Source organism: Acipenser ruthenus, chromosome 6 (assembly GCF_902713425.1).
Source record: "Acipenser ruthenus chromosome 6, fAciRut3.2 maternal haplotype, whole genome shotgun sequence".
NCBI classification, from domain to species: Eukaryota; Metazoa; Chordata; class Actinopteri; order Acipenseriformes; family Acipenseridae; genus Acipenser; species Acipenser ruthenus.
The window spans coordinates 23,884,503-23,907,980 of record NC_081194.1 but is presented as its reverse complement, the minus strand read 5'-3'; the positions used below and the strand labels follow the sequence as shown (position 1 = coordinate 23,907,980).

Sequence of the window (23,478 nt, the reverse complement as noted above, 5' to 3'; positions counted from 1 at the left end):
GAACCGGCGACCTCCAGGCTATAAGGAGCATCCTGCACTCCACTCGGAGTGCCTTTACCAGATGCGCCACTCGGGAGCCCCTTATTATTATGTATTATGATTTATTATATAGATGACTGGTGGAAAGCCCATATGATTATTGTGTATTATGATTTAGAACACAGGATGATCGAAATGGCATCCACCATTATTTGTTACTGTTTGTATTTTTGTATTGGTGTAGCCTACTCTAGTGGGAATGTGTGACTGATCAGCTAATGGTTATTAAATAAGCTGACAGTCACGCATTTATATTTAAACTCATGCAAAACACTAGCTAATGAACCTCTCGGCTTGCAAACTATAAATAAAACCCTACCGTTTACTAGTTCCAGGGAAGAGAGTGTTAGAGGCGGGACAAAAGACATGAGTCTGTAGAAAGAACAATTGCTATATATATTTATACTCGTTTTATTATCTGTGTTCCGTGTTTGTTTGTTTTGGCCATCGTGCCCTTTATTTTGTGTGTTCATTTATAAAGTCTGTTTATTATTTAATAAAAACTGAGTGCGGCCATAGCGCCTCAGTTTCACCCGTGATCCAGTATCCCTGTGTGCATTTATTTTTTGGTTTTGACGTCACCCACAAAGCCACTTAGTCACAGCAATACTTGAAGATAATATCCTTAAGGAATAAAAAGAAGAAAATAGTTGAATTGGCAATAGAATTGGCAGGAGGCACAGGTGTCGTTGTCCATCAAATCAACAGTACGAAGGTCACTCTTGAAATCAGGACTTAAAGGATGTGTTGCAGTAAGAACACCTCTGTTAAGAAAGGGGATCAAGACTAAAAGGCTAAAATATGCACAAGAACACAGAAATTGGACTATGGAACAATGGTCGAAGGTGCTTTGGACTGTTGATGGATGGACAACGACACCTGTGCCTCCTAACCCTAACCCTAACCCTAACGGTGCATATTGCTCAAGTCTGCTACAACACTGATGAAAACGAGTAAGCAGAGAAAATAAGCAACTTATAAAACGAGTAACAAGCACAGCTGCAAGTATAACATGACTGGAATGGTGTAGGTGTTTTGGGAAACATTGTCACTGCATTGTAAAAGCTGTACGAATACCGGTGCTGTGTTTAGGTGTTTCGGAAAGCTATAGACTGCACGGATTGACACAGAGCTACCAGAAGCTAAAACGGGAGCAAAACACAGCAAAGTAAGTACGTTGCCTATGGCAGTTCATTATTTACACCTGCAGATAGTGAAACAGGACTGTGTTTTAAAAAGGACCCGGTTAATTTCTCGTTTAAGGTTCCAAAACTACAAGCGCTTAAACAGAAAGTGTTCATATTTATGACCAAATATGGTCATTTCCCGTAGGCAGCATAGGATAAATGTTATTTCAGATCAGATCATATTAGGGAAGCTGGCTTCTGGTGTATTCTTGTGTTAGGCAACAGTCATAAGATGAGTTCAAATCACGAGAGCTCTCTTACACCCAGCATTTTCGATATGGATTATTTTTCTTGGAATGTGCGCTACAAAGTAATTGCTGCTGGATTTCTTTTCTATTCGGCAGTGTTTCTGCTCTGCCATGTTGTGTCAGCTTGCTTCGGTCAGACATACCGCTCGTTGTCGGCAAAGAGGAAGGTGTTTTGGGACCTTGCAGCTACTCGTGCAGTATTTGGGATCCACAGCGCAATAGCAGGTCTGTGGGCATTGCTGGTAGATCCAGTGATCTCTGCTGACAAAGTAACAACACAGCAGAACTGGTCTTGGTTTACCCTACTTATAGCCACAGGGTTTTTTCTCTTTGAAAATGTGGCTCTTCATGGATCCAATTTGGTGTTCAGAACATTTAACTTGCCTTTGGTCATTCATCATTTCTTTGCTTTTGCTGGATTTACTGGGGCAGTGATTTGGGACACAATTGGTCATTATTTACCTATAGTGGCACTGTTATTTGAGATGAGCACTCCATTCACTTGCATTTCATGGATATTTCTGAAGGTATTATCCCTTTTTTTGTTTGTTTACTATTATCTTATGTTATTTTAAGGTAAACTATAACTTGTCAATATACTCAAACTGGAAGCATTCTGATAGAGTACAAGATGTCCTAGTGGTTTGCATGAGATAATTTCAATTGTTTCCACCCAGCAAAATGAGGGGAGGGGCAGGGTTTACCGTTATGGATTGTTATAATTTGTATTGTTTATTTCTTTCATTCTCAGGTTGGCTGGTCAAAAACTGTCTTCTGGAAGGCCAACCAGTGGCTAATGATCCACATGTTCCATTGTCGCATGGTGCTCACCTACCACATGTGGTGGGTAAGCTGGTGTCATTGGGATGAAATTAAAGAAAAATTTGCCCTGCCTTGGTGCGTCATCTTCTTCACTGGATTGGTCCTGCTTACTGTTATATTAAACCCAGTGTGGACTCACAAAAAGACCATGCAGCTTCTGAATCCAGTGGACTGGAACTGTGGCAACAAGCCAGCGCCTGAAAATGGTCCATCGCCATCTGTGAAACAGGATGGCCAGTTACCTAAAAAAGTAAGCTAAATAGCGCAAAAAAAAGTTTAAAAACGTATATTTAAAACCAGTTGGAAAAAAATAATTTACTTCTTTACTTGGTGGGGACTGTTTTGTGTTCCTAACTGACATTTCTGCCATTATGGCCAAGATTAATAGAAACAAACTACAAAATGATCAACCCACCTCCAGCAGTCACATAGCCAATGAATAAAATGACACACAGCAGCATAAGAGCAAGAGAAGCAGGGGAGCAGTCTATCATGAAACTAGCAGACTTCAAACTATACCGGGTAAGGTATATAAATGAGTGAACTTGACTTTGACCTCATTAAAGATGGCTGTGGAAACCATCTTGAAATTGTATTTCAATACCACGGATTATCCAAAGCATCATCAAATTTTAATATTATATTATCTAATTTGATATTCAAGATGAGATGATTATGGGAGTCATATGTTGGTTTGTGTTTGGCAGGTGTATTAATGGGTTTGAACAATACTGTATGTCTAATTCAAAATTATGATTTTGAATGTTTAGGTGTTTGTAAGCTTGTATGTATACAGCTTCATAATGGTCAAAAAGATCTTAATACTAAACCATTACCCCAGAAACCCACCAGCTGCAGGGGCACATTGGTATGACTGTACTGCATTAAGAAAACACCCTTCTTGTTTTGGGTAGAAATAATCACATGAGCAGCATTATATAATGAAAGTGTTTATACTTTATTCAAGGTATACACATTCCCAAGTGTAATTCACAACTGTTTTTCTTACTGGTATTTACAGTAATAACTTCCTGTGCAGTAGGTCACATTACCAGCTAGACCATCTGGAGTGAAACTGAGCAGTAGGAAGCAGCAGTAACCTTTATTTCTATGGTATTGTCTTTGAAATATCTTCAGATTCCAAACTGAAGTATACAATAAAAGCAAAGAACCAGAAGTGGGGGTCAGTGCTGGTTATGCTTAAATAGGAGCTTTTTAAAAACCCAATAGACATTACATATGCATGGAAATGTCCCTTTACCAGAGACTGCATCTTTTTTTAGTTACAACTAAATGTAACAGGTCTGTATTGGCATGATCCAACTTTAGATGCCTAAAATGTGTTGGAGTTTTGTAAAGACTGAGTACATGCAGGTATTTTCAAGTGCTGCAAGCACACTAATTACAGTAACTATGTTATGTTCTTATACAGTATGTTCTGCTTGGTATTCCCACCCCAGCCAGTTGTGAACAATAGGCTTCGATTAAGGACTATACCAGAACCCTTTGTGCTGGTTTTGTATTCCTTCCTACTCATCACTTGATGAGAACAGCTTTGGGTTTTCCTAAAATTAGCCCAACTTAATTAGTTAAAAATATTTTTATATAAATTATTCAGGGTCAACATGACATGCCCCAGGGATTAAGATGGGCTGTTTATATGTATTCCTGTGGAATACTAAGACAAAATGACATTCATTGCTCAGTGACATATGAAATTTGTTTTGAAAATGATATTGCAAGTCTGTTTATGCAGATGTACAGCAAGCCCCAAGCAATATGTTCCCTATTTATTAAAGCTGTTTACTCCATGGTGCTACAAGCATCATATTTGTGAAAGAAACAGTTAAAGTTTCAGACAAAATTAGTATCAACTTTGGTGAAAAGTAACCTTCTAAATTGTTTCACAATAAGCATTCAGGGATTAACCATATTTGTTTTAGACATGGTGTGTTTTCCTTTCACAAAAAAATGTGTAAAATAAATACTGGAAGCTTGTGTGTGTTACTACCAGAATCATTTGGTAAACTATACTCTCCCTACTTTAATCAAGAGATGTCACTTCAGGGATGGAGATAGGACTCCCATGGTATAGCAGTTTGAGCCATTCCTGGTTTTACTGTGAGTTGAATAAGACACACCTAAGCTTGTTACCTATACACTGTGGTTAATCAAGCTTGCAGTAAAACCTGGAATGGGTGAAACTGCTGTGCAACAGGAGTTTTATTTCCATCCCTGCACTTGTATATTTCTAGTGGTCCTTATAATACTGCCTGCAGCCTTTTGGGACACCATGTTCCACACCTCAGCTTTCCCCAGGTAAACTATACATTTGGTGTTTTGTGTGGTGTGCAAACAGCTAACAAACTGCTGTAACTCTGACTTTTGTAACAGGAAGTGTGAATAACTTTGTACCAGTAATTTAAAATGTTTGGGTATTAAAGGTGATTATTGTATAGTCCAAATAAAACAAACCTTAAAGAATATTGTCAGTATCAGGCAAACTTTATACTACTCATTTAGGCTTCTTATTTTGTATTTACTGGGGCTGTGAAAATCTTTAATCTCAACAGAGTGCAGAAATTTAGTTTTGCTTTTTAACCCATATCAGATTTGTAGCAAGATGTCCGAAACTTTGTGTGTATGTATCTTTGTGTCACAAAATCCAATACAAAATACTATATATACTGTATGTATTTATGTGTATATAGATAGATAGATAGATAGATATTTATAACCGGAAAAGGGTGGGTATTCTGTCATAGCACAAAGAAAATGACCAGAAAGACCAATCTAGAAATTGAAAGGATACAACCTGTGGGCAGAGAACAGGAATAGCTTTTACTACATTTAATCTATAGTGATTTCAAGCCATAACAATGATAAAACATTTTAAAAACTGCAAAATATACATAAGGTGATATCCCCCAAAAATCACTAAAGGGTCAGAGTTACAAAACATGTACTGTGCAAAAAGTAAAAAGTACTATATGAATAATAACTTTAACTTGGCTACTTTTGTATATGAAATGATTTGGTTTCATACTTTCAGTGCAAATCAGTTAGTCAAGTCTCGGATACTGTAGGGATAATATAGTACTGTGTCGTTCTAACAGCTTAAAATGAGTGAGTAAGTTTGAAGTTTCTCGTGATGCATTTACCTACAGTAAATTCAGCCTTCACCAAGCAATTTGAAAGCCTGTTTAATATACGCCTACACGGGAAGTACATCCATAACCTTTCCCTGCTCATTGGGTAATGTCAGCAGACGAATGCGTCGAACGAATGTAACCTACCAATTGGGTGCAAGTTAGGGAATAAAATCAAAGATATTCTATATACACAAGATAGTTAACAGCGCCTTTTCTTCCGTCCCTGTCGAACCGGTGCATCATGGGAATCCAAAGCGTTCCGGTAGTGACTTTCCTCTATCTATATAATGTAAAATCGGCCTCATTTCCTATTGCAAGACTTCTCTTTTTAAAAAGATTGCATTTTTAAACATGATTCAACTAGATTTATTTAGAGACACCCCTCCTTAACACATACTTGTTATTTCTACGATCAATGTTTTCACCTGGCCTGACAAGAGCTCTTTATCACCTATCATGGATATTCATGAGCAGTCAAGACTGAAGCGTGGTTTGGTTTGGTAGCGGGTAGATTAGGCCTATTATTATTATTATTATTATTATTATTATTATTATTATTATTATTATTATTATTATTATTATTATTATTATTAAAATCACTACTACAAATAGTACTAAAGCCTCTGAGGTGTTCCGAATTTAATTGTGGCAAAACAGTAAAAAAAATATACTCCCTTTTGAGTTTTCTGTGAGATGATCTTGAAGTTTTACAACTCCTGAATTCAGCTTTTTATTTATATACAGTAGATGCTGCTTGGTAGCCATCAAAAAGTTGCCATTATCTGAAAGTCGTCAATAAGTGAAAAACCATAGGATAGGATTGGTTCCTGTAAAAATGTTAATAACCAAAAGTCTTTATCAGAGTTGCTAATAATATATATCTGTTTTTAATGTTTAGCTGTACGAATTGACACTGTCTGGTGATTTGAATTGTGATTAATATACAAAATAGAGCAATACATAAAATGAAAATGAACATGGATACTAAAGTTGCAAGTATGCCTTATATTAAATATATAATATAAGTATATACAAATACAGTGTCCATTATTAAAAATTCAGTGTCTATTTGTTGTCTGTATCTATTAATTAATAGGAACTGCTTCATTTAAAAATACATATTCCTTTAAGAAGCTTGTCATATGTTGAAGTCTGTTTCATATCCTTTCTCCTTATATGTATTGTTTACGCATTATTAAAAGTGTCTATTATTAAAAACAGAATGTATATTATTGAAAATAGTGTCTGTTATTAAAAAATACTGTGTATACTTATGTCTTCATTTAAGAAGATGTACCCTTATGGAAAACTCACATGGGAAAATTAAAAAAAATAAAAAATAAATCCCATGGGATTCCCATGGTGAATTGGGACCCATGAAAATCCCATGATTTTAAATTTCAGTTATCCAATGGGATTTTAATGGGGTTCTTGTAGGATTTTAATTGGATTTCCAATAGATGTTACTGGGGTTCTCATGGGATTCCATGGGATTTAATGGAGTTCCCATGAGATTTTAATAGGGTTCACGTGGGTTTTCAATGGGATTTTAATGGGGATTTCAATGGGGTTCCCAAGGGTTTCTCATGGGATTTTAATGGTGTTTCTGTGGGGTATCTCTTGGGACTAATGGGGTTCATGAGGGTTTCTTACCTATACACTAAAAAAAAAACTTTTAAACACCTATTTATACAATAGGAAAATAAATACTCATTCAAAGTTTGTATGTCTTTCAGTTTAATTATATTTAACTGCAAAATGAACATCTATTTAAATAATATTTTATTTTGACAAAAAAACAGATAAACAATAAAAAAATGCATTTAGGAGTTATTAGTTTATATAGTTTTTAATTTAACATTAAAAAAGATGATTGCTGGACTCTAGCGTTGCAGTGAGTGGCCACTTCTTTTAGTTTGTATGCCATTATGGTCTTTATGGCAGTTTTCTCCACAGTCGGAAACTGTTGCTGCACTTCTGCTGAAATAAAAAAACAAAGAAATGGTAAGTTTGAATGGTCTATATGCCCTATAAATGGCTACTTCATTTTATGTGAATGTTTTTATTATTTGAATGCTCCATGTCAGTTTTAATAATTTTCCTGGACTAAATGGCACTCTTAGTGGATAATATGGCCGCTGCCTTAAGTTTACAGGTCTTTCGTTTCAGGTTTTGATTTGCTTAAATAGATATAGTGGGGCAGGTAGTGTTGTTCTTTGTACAGCAGCACTGTGTTTTATTTTTTCAACAAAGTAAAAATACTTATTAGGTGAAAAATTGGAACTAGTCATTTGAATTTTTTTTTACACAAAGGGGGTTTCATAACAGCATTTTCTTTAGTGTTTGACTTCTGCCCAGTCATTGAAGAAATAGCCATTTCCTCTTTTGAAAAGAGAACTTCCATTATGTCTCTTCGTGTCATTTTCGTGTTAGAAAGGTTAACCATGGCAAACTTCTCTTTAAGAACATATATCCCAAATCATAGATCAATCTGAAAAAAACACATTTGACTAAAAAAAAAAAGAAAATATAGAAACAGAAACTTGAACCATTACAGAAGTGTATTCTGGCGTCAACCTCTGATTCTTTCAAACTATTGACACACCTTTAAGCTTAAGATTTACAGTTCTAGCCACTAGCCTCAAAAAGAGTTACACTGATGGTACCACCTACAATATACTTTATAATGGCTGAGGCAGCACCTTATCTTTTTTTTATTTATTTTTTTAATCTGGGCCCTAGGTTCAAAATAACATTTCAAATGAAACTTTGGCACAATTAAATAAAATGAATATTAGAAGATACATTCCTTGAATTTTTCCTGATTTTTTACCCTTAAAGAATGAAAGTGTATTCTAAAAAATGAACTATTAAAACAAAAACAAAGAAAAGCTCAATAATATTTTAATCAACTGTTTGTGTGTGGGTGTGTATAATATATAAGATAGCAACAAACATTCACAGAACAAAAGAGCTACTCCTGCACTACATGTAACAAAGGTGTTTGTTGCTATTAAACTTTGCCATTGCATTTGCACTTGCTTTGAAAGGGCCCAAAGAATATGCATTGGATAATTTCAATAAACATATTATCTGGAGAGAAATACCTGTTGTGTTCGGGATCTGGAACAGCAGGGCCTTGGTTTCTTCAAGAGTTGAACAACACTAACATAGACAATTAAAAAAAAATAAAATGGGTTAACGACAAACTTAAATGTAGCATGCTATTTGCCGTTATATGCTCATTTATGGGGAGCTATCGTAAGAAGACTTGAGTCATGTACAAAAATATCTTGGCATACTAATATAGTTCTAAAATTGTATTTACAGATTATAAGGATTTTTGTGTGAATGTTTCCTAAATAAACACCCAAAACATGAAAATAAACATGCATATTAAATTTAGTTCTGTTCAATCTTTGTACTTTATTGTACTGACCATTAGAATAAGTTTTATCTGTAAACTAGTTTTACAAATAGTAAGTCTTGCTGCTACTAAGCAGATCAGTTCACGTCGCAATAGAATCCAAGCATATTACATCATTTGTCCAGCTGAATGTTTTAGAAAGCAAAAATGAGTGTTTCACAAATTGGCAAAAACATATTGTGAAAAGAACGTTCCACTTTGGTTTGCCAAATGTCATTGTAAAATGTCCCTTTTGGTTATTATTTATAAATTCTTTTTTTTATCATCGTCAGGCTGGCTGGGCAAAAACTGTTTGTGATGACTGATAACAGTGATTTTCAAGTGACTGTTTTAAACATGTTCTGTTCTTCTTTGCTTGGTATTCCTGCCTGCTGAGCAGTATCTATTATTATTATTATGTGTTTATTTAGCAGACGCCTTTATCCAAGGCGACTTACAGAGACTAGGGTGTGTGAACTACGCATCAGCTGCAGAGTCACTTACAATTACCCCTCACCTGAAAGACGGAGCACAAGGAGGTTAAGTGACTTGCTCAGGGTCACACAATGAGTCAGTGGTTGAGGTGGAATTTGAACTGGGGACCTTCTGGTTACAAGCCTGTTTCTTTAACCACTGGACCTCACAGCCTACTATATATCTGTAAAGGAAGATGCAGCAACCCCCTAGGCTGTTATTGCATTCTTCATTGCAGATGATTTTGATTAGAAGAGTTTTCCTGAAATTATGCCAGTTATTTTGTGAATTAAGTTTTGGCTTAGGCTGCATTCACACTGGGTCTATTTCAAACAGACTCGGTCTGGTTCGTTTCGTTTGAAACATTGTATCAATTTGCTTGCTGTTCACACTTATCTGCGAGCAAACAGGCCGAGTTCGTTTGGATGCAAGCTTCTTTTGGTCCTTTTCCATTTTTTTCGAGGACCGAGTTCGCTTGTGTTTACATGCAGTTTGCAGGTGCACTCAGTTCATTTTATATATCTGTGAACCAGATGTTTACAATATCCTGCAAGGCATATTGAAAGATGAGAGCTATTGATGTATTGCTCTGGTCTTTAATAGCATGTTTTAGATTCTTACTTATTGCTGTGGAAGAAAGCACTGGGGGAGCACTTCACTAATAGAATTAATATATTTATTGAATGCCTACAGTAGGAGAATAGTGCAGTATTCAGTTACGCAATTCTGCACGGTTCTCCTACTGTGTAGGCATTAAACAAAGTCATTTGAGAAAACATATATTTTACTATTTTTGTGCAGTTCGGCTTTTGGATTTTGGTGTCTGACCAAATTTCTATCAGTGCTTCAGTTTCTCGCCCTGTCCATGTAATATATGATTTCCAAAGTGAAAAACTAGGACTTTTTTCTTCTTCATTTCACTGACGCCTAGCAACTCTGAAGCTGTTAAAATAACAGAATATAATTTAAACATAGGGTGTATTTATTGCAGAGCTAATATTTTATATTGTCATCTAGTCAAAACATGTTAAACGTACAAAAAAACAGATTTAAAAAAATAGATCAGCTATTAACATTTAAACGTGATAGATACATCATCAGAACGATTAAACATATAATTCATGAAATTATTTATGTTATTTTTGAATGGTGCTAACACAGCCTAATAAATGACTGCTAAAACAGTATGATTTAACAATTTTACAGTTTCTGACCGGTACAAAAAATTAAGATTGAAAACTGGGACACTCACAGTTTTCCCCGGTAATGTAGTTCACAGAGCCACTTTTGCTTTTTGCTCTACTTGTTTCCTCGGAATATGAACTAAACTATGTGCAAAATGTTTACTTCCAAGTCAGGTTACCTTGTATAGCTAATTTCCTATGAGTAAAATAACCGAGTCCAGCAGTTGTTCACATTTGAGGCCACAGGTGTATAAAAAGAGTGTTAATGTTAGAATGAATTTTGGTGAAGGTTAGTGTTTGTGTTGCTGTCCGTGCGTTGGTATCGTTGGTGTCTGGGTCTAGTTCCTGGGAGTAACAGCCTTCTTAAGGCTGATTGTGAGCAAGTGAGGTGGGGTAGCGTGTTTGTTTTTGCCCTGTGCACTAAAACCCATTGGTGAATCGTTGTGTATCGAAGCCTGTGCAACACTGACATACTTCCCCCACCTCACATCCCCACAATATGCTGTGAAGAGTCTTTTCAGAAGCACTTTTTGCTGGAATAGTTTATTAGTATGGAAAATATTGTTTCAAGCAGAAACAATAGACACACAATAGAAGTTGTAAAAAAAAAGCAAGGGGTTGAGTGTTTTTCTTCTTTTTTTATATAACTTATTTACTGTTACTTTAGAAATCCTAGAGCTTGATCATTAGGAATTCATAAAGCCATACAACACAGGCAAACATATCTGCACTGTTGTGTAGAGCAGGCATTACTGGTTTAAGGTATGCCTAGTATACAGTGGATTATTAGTGGGAAGTGAGAACGACTCAGCGGGTCAAATTAAGCACTTGGAGGCCATCTAAATGGTTTGTTCCTCGATTTGTGACATCACTGGTGTGTTTAAATAGAGGTGATTGAATAGTGACCTTTGGATTTGAGAGGTGTTCTGAGTCGCAGAGCAAATTGCCATAAACCCCCCATTCAGTTCAATTTTCAATTTACTTCTGCAGTTCTATAATTGCCCCTGTACCATTAATTTGCAGCCTCAGGATGTTAATGGAAGTGATTCTAAACTTTTGTGCTGATACTGGTTAAGTGGATTGCATTTCAATATACAGTATATTTAGGTACTACTGCTATTATACATTAGAAAACGATTCAGTATCATCAGCCAATCAGCTTCCAGCTGAAATATCACCACATCATCTGTGAATCAAATTTAAAATCAATCCGCCCCAGGTAACAGCTTTTTCGTTATGACGTGCTGTATATTTAAGCTTAGTTCACATCTACTGAGCAGTTAATATTAAACAAAGATACAGTTGGTCCAAATTAATTTTATTATCCTCCAAAATCAGCCAATCAATACTTTGCACCGATGAAAGCCACTATCCCGTACCTGCAACTGCCAAGTCAGCCAATCACAGCCTGTCCGCTTAATGGGGCTCAGCATCTTTCAACAACCACAACAAACATGGACAGTTCAGTAGTATTGCTCCATTCAGATATCTGGCTCTGTCCAGGTAAACTATAAGCAGCTCTCACAAGTAAAAAAGTTATTTGTTTGATAAAGTATTTTTTTCTCTAATTATGTGTGTGATCCTTCATACTATTTTCCTAAAACTTCTCAGTGGAAAAGTCGAACCGTTACATGTTCAAGGTAAATGTGTTTTTTTTTCAAAGTGTGTTATTTATTTATTTTTTTAAAGAAAAATAGTTTTCTAATAGCGATAGTGGCCTCGCGATGAAGGCTCTACCGTGTGTTAGTTAACCTTGACTTTTGTTAGCGCCCTCGACTCGCAATGCAGCTCCAGTCTCGGTCAACTAAGGTAGAGCCTTCATCGACGGGCACTATCGCATAAGTAATTAAACCTTGAGAATTTTAAGATGGTGCTGTAAAGTAAAACATCTGACATAAATATTCACTTCCATACTAAAAAAATGTAAGATTTGTGAAAAGAGAATATTGGTGACAATAAGTATAAAAATGAATACATGTCTTTTTCATTCTGATAAAGTTAGGTGTTAGCATTGTAGGGTGTTGATTTTATTTGATTTTAATATATTTTACTGCCATTGTTCACTTGTTCATTTTGTATTAAATATAAATTAAAAATTGTGCATATTTAAGACATGTGTATGTTTTACAGGTAAACACTGTACAGTGTTAAAATAAAACAAAAAAAAAGACTTGAAATATGAACCTTGAACTGATGAATATTAGGGATCAAAGTGTCTTGAATGCTTTAATGTGTACTGTGTCTGAGAAATACAATAAATGATGTTCTGTACTTGCAATCTTTTTTTCATATTGGTAATTTAAGTGTGCATCAACTGAAAGTTCCTTCACCAGTGATAATTAGAGGTAAGAAAATGTTCTTCAAGTCTTGTTTTTTCACCTTGGCCTAACCTTCCACTGCAGAACACAGTATGGGTTAAGTACACACAGATGTAATCTAATATCTGCTTCATCCACCAGATGGCAGTAAATTAGGACTTCTTCAGTCACGTTTTTAGCTGAGTTGCTGCATATTTAAAATGGTAGCTCTGTTTTGCAATACAGTATTATGAACCCCTAATTGCGATGTGATGACCATATTCATTTACAAAAACCTGGGTGATATGGTGATAAGTGAGGAAGGCAGCAAAAGCAGTTTGCATGGCAGCACAGTTCACAGTAACAAATGCTATATATATATATTTTGTTCTATATACAAAAGGATTAATGAATCAAAGAACATAAGCCATTTAAAGAAATTACATTTACAGGATATAACAATTTCTATGAACAGGTAAATGCTAAATTGAACCTTTAGTGATTTGATTTTGTGACACATAAAGCTGGTACACCTTTCTTAGTTTTATTTTAATACTGATCAAATATAAAATCTATTAAAACTCACCATTTATTATCAAAAATATATCTTTTCTATGACACTTTATATAAAACAAAACAAAACCAAAAAAAAAAACATATATTGAATTATTGTATTTCTGAGGCTGTGCCAATTTGAAAAAGTTCATACGCCCTATGTTCCTTCCCTTACTTTGAGATGAGAATATGATGGTCCCTATGTAATCTGAAGAACCTGATCAGAAATCAACTGTTTCGTGCCATGTTTCAGATCTTGTGCCTTCATACTCTTGTCTTCTAACCTTTTTTTATTTATCATTTGCTTATATAGTAGTTTAGAGCTATGTAAACTTGTTTTGCTTGTTAAATTCAATAGGATGCTTGTTCATAAAGGATGCTACTTACATTAAATTGGTGTGTGAGGGTATATTTGTGGACTTCAGTTGTAAGTCACCACCATTTTTTTGGCCATTGTAGCGCTTGACTGTGAATAAGGTACAGCTTCCAAGCCTGGGGTTGTTGAAACACCACTGACCTGGTCTCTTATGTGTCATCGATGAAACTGCTACATAACAACATCTTTGTATTTATACAGACATATCAAAGCACAGATGAGTGGTAGACTGAGGGAGTGCCTGTAATAGGTCTGAGTCAGTTGATTCAAGACAACTACCAGGAATCTTAATGTCAATTCTGCCAGTGTTGATTACACCATTTATCAGAACCCAAGTAGAAACGCTTTCTGTTGCCTGCAGCATAGAAAATGTATCAACCGGATGCCACAATACAGGGCTGTACAGTAGTCAAGTCTGGATGTGTTTTAAGTAAGAGCATTATCTTCAGCATTCAATAAAGCAAGACAAAAGCCTTATTCATACAGGTTTCATCATGCAGGTTGTAATGTGAAATCTTAGTAATAGTTTCAATATTCTTTTAAAATGAATCCCAAATTCCTGACCTCCTTTGGTAAGACATGAATACTGTATTAGGCAACCTCAAACAGCAGTAAAATTCACTCAGTGACAAAGACTCACAAACATGATATTTAATGGGTTTTGGACATTGTGTAGTGGTAATTAGCTCTCTCTGTTAGGCTGTTTTAGCTCTGGAGACTGTTAGTCTAAGCCAGGAGATCAGAGTTTCATTCTTAGTTGCTGCCTCTGTGATAAAGATGTATTTTTTCAGTGTTTCCTAACAACTGGAAAACATATTAGAAGCATTAGTTTGTTACATTACCTTACATTTTTACATTATATTATGTGGTACAGGATAAGAGTGGTCTGTACATCTGACCTCTGTGGTGAAAATGAGGTAATGAATGCAAAGGAAATATACCAGCTCTGTAACTCATGATACAAGTGAACATGATGGCTCTTCTGTACTGTGCTTAAGGGCTGAAGAGTGCAAGGTACTGAGCAAAAGGTACAGCCTCCGCTTGTGCAGTTCAGATGCATTAGCCTGGCCCTGTCAACCTAAATCCGAGTTAGGAACCACTACCATAATCTCAGAAACCTGCAACAATTAGATTGAATGTGATTAAATGCCATTTTGGCAATTATCAAGAAAGAGTTCATTGGTCAAATGCAAACTTCTAGCGTTTTCAGTAAATAACCTAGGAAATAAATAAACATATAATAAAAAAGCTGCTCTCACTTCTCCCTTTCTTCTTTGTGTCACACTTTTATTAGGTCTTTCACTTTGGTTAAAAAAGCTGCCAGTGAGCTGAACTGTGGAATGTTTGATTTCAATCATCAGAGGATGATTGAAATCAACAAAAAACAGCACTGGTATTTTTTTATGACTCAATGCACAATTCCAGGCCTAAGATATCATGAGGTTACGAAGACTAAACAAGAAGTTTTACAACAATCATCATCAGAGTTTGTGAGACATTTGGAACACAGTTATTATTATTTGTTTATTTAGCAGATGCCTTTATCCAAGCACAAGGAGGTTAAGTGACTTGCTCAGGGTCACACAATGGGTCAGTGACTGAGGTGGGATTTGAACTAGGGACCTCCTGATTATAAGCCCTTTTCTTTAACCACTGGACCACACAGCCTCCTTAAAAGATTTGTAAAATATTGTTATAAGAACAAATGCTGTATCATAATTTACTTCTCCTGTCTACCTTTTCATTGACTCTCTTAATTTTGGTGATGATGTCCTTAGTGGATAAAAAGGCACAATGGATAATCAGTGTTCTGACCCTATTTCTAATAGCAACTGGTTTGATATGACTGAAATCAGTTTGCTGTTTAAAACACTATTCCAGCTCCATACACATACTTTTTGAGGCCAGAACAGTTATCAGTATCACACCACGCCCACGCAGATTTTTAATGTATTCTGTCCCATTTTGACTTAGTAAAAACTTGTTGGGCTTTGCTTTAGAACCAGTAAGTATTTTCTCTCATAATATGATATTTCATGTACATTGGAAAAGACCGGTGTAGTTACACTCAAAACACTCACGCATAAAAACACTGGAGAGTGTTTTCAACGTACATTCAAAACACTCTGAGTGTTTTTAGTGTACGTTCAAAACACTCTACTAGTCACTTTCACAACACTCAGGTCACGTTCATAACACTCTATTTCTACATTCAAAACACTCCCCTACGTACTTTCAAAACACTCTCACGCTCAAAACACTCCATACATTACGTTCAAAGCATTTATTACTTTCAAAATACTCTCACACGCTCAACACTTTACAGTACATTAAGTTCAAAGCATTTACGTACATTTTTACAGTTATGTTATTACATTTGTATTTCCCCAAACGTTTTTCAGCTAAAGCTAACTGAATTAACCAACATAACAATGTACTAATCGAAACTGTAACGTACAAACGTACTGTATATAAAAATACAGACAGTTGAAATACAAAGCAAAATAAAAATATATATATACACACATTAAAGAAAAAAACACAGTACTACAGCCAGAAAACACACACACACACGTACAGTAAATTGAAATTTTACTGGTTTAAGTTATTTTGCTTCAAAAACAACATAATGAAAAAAAGTTTAATATTAGAACAAATACCACTTGTTATTAACATACTAAAGTGTAACTCCTGTACATACTAATAGAACTGGTCTATTCCACATTTTTTGTTTTTTTCTGTGTAGTTTCTGTTTGTACATTAGTTGGCCATCTGTAATGAAAAAACACTGGCATTGTTTCCGAAAATGAGCCTTTCCTCCACTGTACCCTTTAAGTGTATCTGGGTATTTCCTGTTTGATAAATAATGTTAGGTTACTTACCGTAACCCTGGTTCCCTGAAAGAGAAGACAACCACCAAGACATTACGTATGGGATATGCCTGCCCATTGGGAAGGTATTACTGAGCTCTCTATACCAGAGTTGCCGATAGGCCCCTTCCTGGGATGATGCACTCGGTCCCGCCCACCGAGGGGATAAAACTATCAACCAAAGGAAGCCATTTCTCTTTTTCCATCGAACCCGTGAGGGCGACCGATGCGACCATGATAATAAGCAGAGATAGCCGCTAAATACACCTTCAAGGTGGAAGGTGACCTACCAGCATCAAGCAGTTCTTGCAGAAACTATAAGATGACTGGCATGGGGCAAGATATGGGGTCATGGCTTTTAGCAACAGCTGGCACAGGGTCGAAAACCAGACTCTCCTGGGCCACTTGGGGGCCACTAGGAGAACTGACGCTTCAGTAGCGGCTGCAGGATTTAATTCCTGGCTGGGCCCCAAATTTTTACGGACGGGCCGTTTATGACTTAATGTCTTAAACGTAATGACGTAATTACTAATATGCGTACTGAGGACACTCTATCAAAGATCTTTATAGTAACTAGAAGATCTTTGACTCTATACTGTCAGAAATAGCACCATATTCTCCAAGAACGCACACTCTACCAAAACATTTTGACAGTCGGAAATCCGATTTACTACCAACAGGCATAGCAGAACAAATTATATAACTTTGGCCTCTGACAAAAGCTCTCACACATGTTTCGACTTCCCAAAGTGAGCTTAAATTTAAAAAATCTCTCATACGTGACTAAAAGTGAATGTTAATACTTCCATTTGAGCTTTAAAAAAGTGTCAGTTACATGGGAACAAAAAGAAAAACAGGAATAGAGGCATGAGTTGAGCAGAACATACATCTCAGCTGCATCAGTCAGCTGAATTCAAGTTGATAAAATTAAATGTAGGTACTTACATTAGTGGCGCATTTGTTGATTCGTCGGTTCGTTTTCTTTTTACAAAATTTGTCGGGACATAGCTAATGCGTAAGACACAAATATAGCTATGGTTTACTGCAAAGTTGGCTAAACATTCGGTATTATTATATTTCTTAGACTTACAATTGTTACAAGACATCACATTATTTTTACATACAATTACCGATTTATACAGTTAGGTTTTTACTGGAGCAATCTAGGTAAAGTATCTTGCTCAAGGGTACAACAGCAGTGCCTCCTCACCTGGGATTGAACCCACAACCCTCCAACAAGGAGTCCAGAGCCCTAACCACTACTCAAAACTGTTGCCCTGTGTAGGTAATTAGATAGCTAATTGCAAATGTAAAAAATAACTAAACAGCAGTTGCACAAGCTAGTTGCTTGCGTGCCTTGCAATGAAAGAAAAGTTCCTGTATGTATGCTGCCGACGCGCTGTAATTTCGATACTATAGTAAGATCTCATATCTCAGCCGTCCAATCACCAATCTTTTTTTTTTCATAACCATGACAATGGTGCTGAGGTGTGGGGGACGGATATATTTTTTGAACCACAAGGATGAGCTAGACTTGCCGCAGAGGATTACAGTCTGATACGGGCAGCAGTGTGGCGTAGTGGTTAGGGCTCTGGACTCTTGACTAGAGGGTTGTGGGTTCAATCCCTGGTAAGGGACTGCTGCTGTACCCTTGAGCAAGGTACTTTACCTAAATTGCTCCAGTAAAAACCCAACTGTATAAATGGGTAATTGTATGTAAAAATAATATGATATCTTGTAACAATTGTAAGTCGCCCTGGATAAGGGCGTCTGCTAAGAAATAAATAATAATAATACGGTTTGTCAGGAAATGTTTTTAATTGTCATTCTCTCCATACCTGGGTTGGCCCATGAGCAAAATGGGTTTGCCCAGGCCCCTCAGGCCCAAGCGTGGCGCCGTCCCTGTGACGCTTTCTCTGTGACTTTTTCGAGAAAGGCCAGGAGCAGGGGTATAGGCGGGAAAGCGTACAAAAACGCTTTGGGCCATTCGTGCGCTAGGGCGTCTACGCCGAGTGGCCCGCCTAAGCGGTGGAGGGAGTACCATAGGGGGCAATGCATCATCTCCTAGGCAAAGAGCTCGACCTGCGCCTTCCCGAACCGTTCCCAAATGCGCTCCACTATCTGAGGGTGCAGTCGCCACTCTGACGGATGCAGACCGCTCCTGGAGAGGAGGTCCGCTGCCCAGTTCACCACTCTGGGAATGTGCTTTGCCCGTAGGGACAGCAAGTTCCTCTGAGCCCATGTCAATAGCCTGAAGGCCATGCGATGCAACCCCGGGGACCGTAGGCCACCCTGATGGTTGACATACGCCACCACTTTCATGTTGTCCAGCACTGGGAGAAAGTGGTGGAGAGCAAGGGATACTGCTTGCTGCTCCAGCATGTTTATGTGCAGGGATGTCGAGCTCGCCCTCGTGGCCCTCACCAAACGAGGGCTGGAAAGCCTCACAGATGTTACAGGCCACGTCCCTCTCGAGGGCTAAGGTGGCATGTTGAACGCCCCAGCACCGCACACAGAGGGTATGCTTGTCCTCTTGCAGGATATTGGCAGTGCAGGCCGTGCAGGGGTGGAACCCCGACTTGGGCCTGGTGTTTTGCATGGGTCGTGCACTAAACACTAAACACCACTTGCACTGCGCTCAAGCACTGGCTAAGTGCAAACGGTGTGTGGTCACCCACTAGTAATGTAGCAGAAGGTACTGAACACAGTGCACCGCGCACTGAGTACTGTGGGCACCTTGTGCACCGTGTACCATGCGTCACTGTATGCACTGTATGTGTACTAGTGTAGTACCAAGCACCGTGTGCACCGTGCACCGCATGCACCGAAATACCTAAGTATCAAGGGCTATGCGTGCGCCGCGGTACCGAAGCACCGGGGGGGGGGGGGCTCTATGCAATGTGCTTACCCTAACCGCACGGTCACACACACCTGGTCAGCGCGTAACGTGTACCAGGGGGACACAAGGCCGAAGCCGTGGTGGGCGACTTGAAGCAGACAGCAAAAACACGGTAGAAAGACAATAAAGGGGAGAGCATTCTGTTTTTTTACAAGGCCTGACTCACCAAGTCACGCAGCCGGCAGGGTCTACTCGACAGCGGGGATGCTGCAAGGCCTAGCCCCGTGGAGGAGAGCATGGCTGGAAGAGTCACTCAACAGTGGGGATACGGCAAGGCCTAGCCCTGTGGAGGAACTGTGTACTCTCAGGAAGAATAGACAACCACTCGTGGATGACTGCACAGGCAGTCGCTCACACACGACAGACAGATACAAAGAGCGGCCTACCACGCAAGCGAGGAGGCCACTGAAAGACAGAAAGGCAAAAAGGCTCGGTCTTTTTCAAAGTCGTTGATTTCAGGAAAGTGGTGAGCCAGCTTTCAGCATGAATGCAAGGGAAATACAATCGACTCGATTCGACTCGAGAAGCTCTTTTCCATCAACACGCTCAGCTCAACACAGGTCTTACCGTGCCATCTTGAGAAGGAAAAAAGAGAAATGGCTTCCTTTGGATGATAGTTTTATCCCCTCGGTGGGCGGGACCGAGTGCATCATCCCAGGAAGGGGCCTATCGGCAGCTCTGGTATAGAGTGCTCAGCAATACCTACCCAATGGGCAGGCATATCCCATATGCAATGTCTTGGTGGTTGTCTTCGAATTGAAAGGGAACTGAATATTTCTTGAAAGTTGGGCTCTCTTTTTCTAACAGGTCTACCCATGATGTTGCACATAATATCGACAACAAACCTGAGGCAGCATTGCATTACTTTATGTATAGTTTAGTTAGCTAAATAGTATTTGCTCTACACTATGTCAAATACAGAATGACATTCATATTTAGTCTCGTTTAGACACATTTAGATTAGCACGATTATTAGACACATGTTTTACGCATGTTTAGAAGAAAAAATATATAGGTTACTTACAACAAAACACATTGACGAAATAAAACTAATAGGCTAAATGTATTATATGTAGCTGTTTTTATTTATTTAAGCAGTTATTAGAAAATATTATTAGAGTGTTTTCGGCGTACGTAGCTATAGTGTTGTGGTCTTGAAAGGGAGTGTTTTGAATGTGAATTCAAGCGCAGCAGAGTGTTTTGAACGTACGCTACACGCTAGACTACAGTTCTATCAACTTACATTCACATTTATACTGTGTAGTGTTTTGGGCGTCCTACACCGGTTGTTATTAACAAGTTATTCATTACTTATTCATACATAAATCGGCATCATTTGTTTTTACTTCGTTAAAAGTTATTATACGTTTTCCTTTTGACCACCGTTACTGGAAAACGTGACAGGAACAAGTTAAACAGTGATTTGCAAACACCAAAACACGTCACACCGCACGTCTCTCGACAAGTTAAAACCCTAAAACTTGATATATCACTTCTTGCACACAGCTGTGCAAAGACGACAAGCCACCTCACGGGTCACGTGTATCATTGGAATGCAACACACACTTCGGCTGGGAACCACAATACTGTGATTGAGGTGCAGTTGGCCAATCACTTGTTCACAGTTACAGAGCAGCACCAATAGCGAGCAGTGGGTGGTGGCTGTCTTGGAAGAGATTGGAAAACTGGAGTAAGAAAAATGCAAAAAGACAAGCAATTGAATCTGTGGCAGTCATGATTGAGTAGATTGTAGTGGTCAACTTTGGAACAAACAGAGGAAGGAAACAGTTAAAAAAGAAGCTTAAATGCACCCCAGAAACCGGTAAGTTTACGGAGGTGTAAATATTCCATGGTAATTGTACTTTTGTGTGTCTCTGTGTGCAAAGGAAAGGATGAATGTTAAGCGAAACGGTCATTTGGAAAGTCTTGTCACAATGAGAAATTTTGGAAGTGTAGCCCGACGTATGCAGAATAATATAGTGTGGAGTATAGTATGATTTGGTTTTAGCATGGATGCAAAATACATATTGTTCTTTAAAGCTTACCTTTAAAACAAGATGTAAAGTATGTGATTGTGGACGGATAATTTGTGTTGTACATTCACAATAACGTTTTGTTTAAACATGTTATTGTTTTGGATTTCAATCTATAAACAATTATTTGGGGTTGTGTGTTCTGTTTGTCATTGCTAATATATTAACATCATTAAGTAACTTTTTTAATTTGGAGGAAGCAATTGGAAATGTTGAGTTGTAATAAATATATTTAAAGTTTGGTAATGTAATATAATGTAAAATCGCCAAATTGCATACCCGCAGAGAGGAATATTATTGCTATGCAACACAACCCAATGCAGTTCGTCATCGTAAAGTTTTCCAGTGAATTAGTTTGTAGGCCCTTCCTTTGGAAATGAGATGGTGGGTTGCTATCTTACATTGTTTTAAAACGGTATCTACCTTAAGTGCTGCATAATAATAGTATGCCCAGCATAGTGATGCACAATGTAACAATGTTTGTTGGCAGAATTTGAGCATTTTAATAAGTAGATATTAAAATAAACGTTTAGAATGGTGATTTGCTTGTAACGTGCAAGATTGATGCGTATACAGCCCATTTTAAGACGTCCTTCAGTAGACCTGTGTAGACTACACCTGGAAAATCTCCCGACCTGTTTATTGCACCATTGCAGTTTGCTGTATCAGTGTACCCCTGCACAAAAACAGACAATTACGACTCGTTACAGTTGAGTATGACAGTAATTCAGTTTGGTGTCAAATGGATTTTACTCCAGTATACTGTAATCTAGGTCTCAGATGTGACCATAATGGAACAAGTGGTCCATTATGCCACCCACCAGCTGCAGATTCACTGTACTCTTTCACTGAGTTGGATTCCTGTTTCCTAGCCATAATGGGCTATTAACTTTTAACTGTAATTGGATCATCATGATATAAATATTTCTCCACAATGTTAGCATTCTATGTTCACATCCGATCTTTACATTGTCCCTTTAGGGACATTCAGCTCAAGAGGTCAAGGGGAAGTTGCTTGGACCCATACTTCATTGACTCCTGTGAATTCATTACTTTTTTTGTTGGAAATTCCTTCAAACAATTTTTTGAAAAATTATATTAACATTATTTGCCTACTTCATCCCCACGTGGAGAGAAAACAGGTTAATCCAAGTTTTCATTTTTACCACTATATACCAAGCTCTCTTTCACCCAAACACAACTCCTTTTTCTCCATCAAATGTTGTTGAGATATCATCAAACACAAAGTGGGGAAACGCCTCCCTAGAATTTGGTCCACTTGAGTTGAAAGACCCTTCGTAAGAAAGTTTACTAACTCGGATGTTGTCGTTGCCCTAAAACACCCACATGCCTAACCAGCATCAGAAAATCAGTGTCTGGTTTTCTGTTCCCTGACATTAACAGCTGATCACTATTTTTGGAACGGGGATAAACTGGACTGACATGAATTACTGTCCTTCATTTCAGCACCTTTTCAATGGTGGTGCTGTATATGTGTATTTTTGTGTATAGCTGTTATGTTTAAAATGAAGAAAATACAGTTTGAAAAGATGCTTCAAGGATAGAAATAAGTCACATTGCATAGTACTTTGATCCATTCCTGGTTTTACTATGATTCATAAGGTACACCTGAGCTTGTTACCTATACACTGGTCTAACCAAGCACATATTAAAATCTGAAGGGTGAAACTGCTATAGGATACAAGATGAGTCTTATTTCCATCCCTGTGCTTTTGAACTGGCTGCTATTACTTGTAGAAGTGGTCTGACCCCCAGTGCTTCAAGGCTTCTTGGAATGGAATTAACAAAGCTCTGTTTCAAGGCTTCTTGGAATGGAATTAACAAAGCTCTGTATCAAGGTTTCTGTGGATAAGTGAACAGCCTTCAAAGTCTGCAGATTAACAGGCTCCAGTGGGTCAAGGGAGTCCTTTGCTTG

General features: G+C 37.8%; 2 protein-coding genes across 3 annotated transcripts in view; both read left to right on the top strand.

Moving 5' to 3' along the window:
- Window positions 1-1,459: 1,459 nt before the first annotated feature.
- Window positions 1,460-6,832, top strand: LOC117410394 (protein CLN8-like). Its single transcript, XM_034016895.3, has 2 exons — window positions 1,460-2,001; window positions 2,226-6,832. The coding sequence occupies exons 1-2, from the start codon at window positions 1,504-1,506 to the stop codon at window positions 2,553-2,555; spliced, it is 828 nt and encodes a 275-aa protein (XP_033872786.3). The 5' UTR covers window positions 1,460-1,503; the 3' UTR covers window positions 2,556-6,832.
- A 14,238-nt stretch (window positions 6,833-21,070) lies between these two features.
- The window catches only part of LOC117411363 (rho guanine nucleotide exchange factor 10-like), an 88,154-nt gene continuing 85,746 nt past the window's right edge, over window positions 21,071-23,478 (top strand). For both annotated transcript variants that reach the window (XM_034018747.3, XM_034018746.3), the window contains exon 1: window positions 21,071-21,331. The gene's annotated coding sequence lies outside the window, so the exon portion shown is untranslated. The remainder of the gene's footprint in view (window positions 21,332-23,478) is intronic.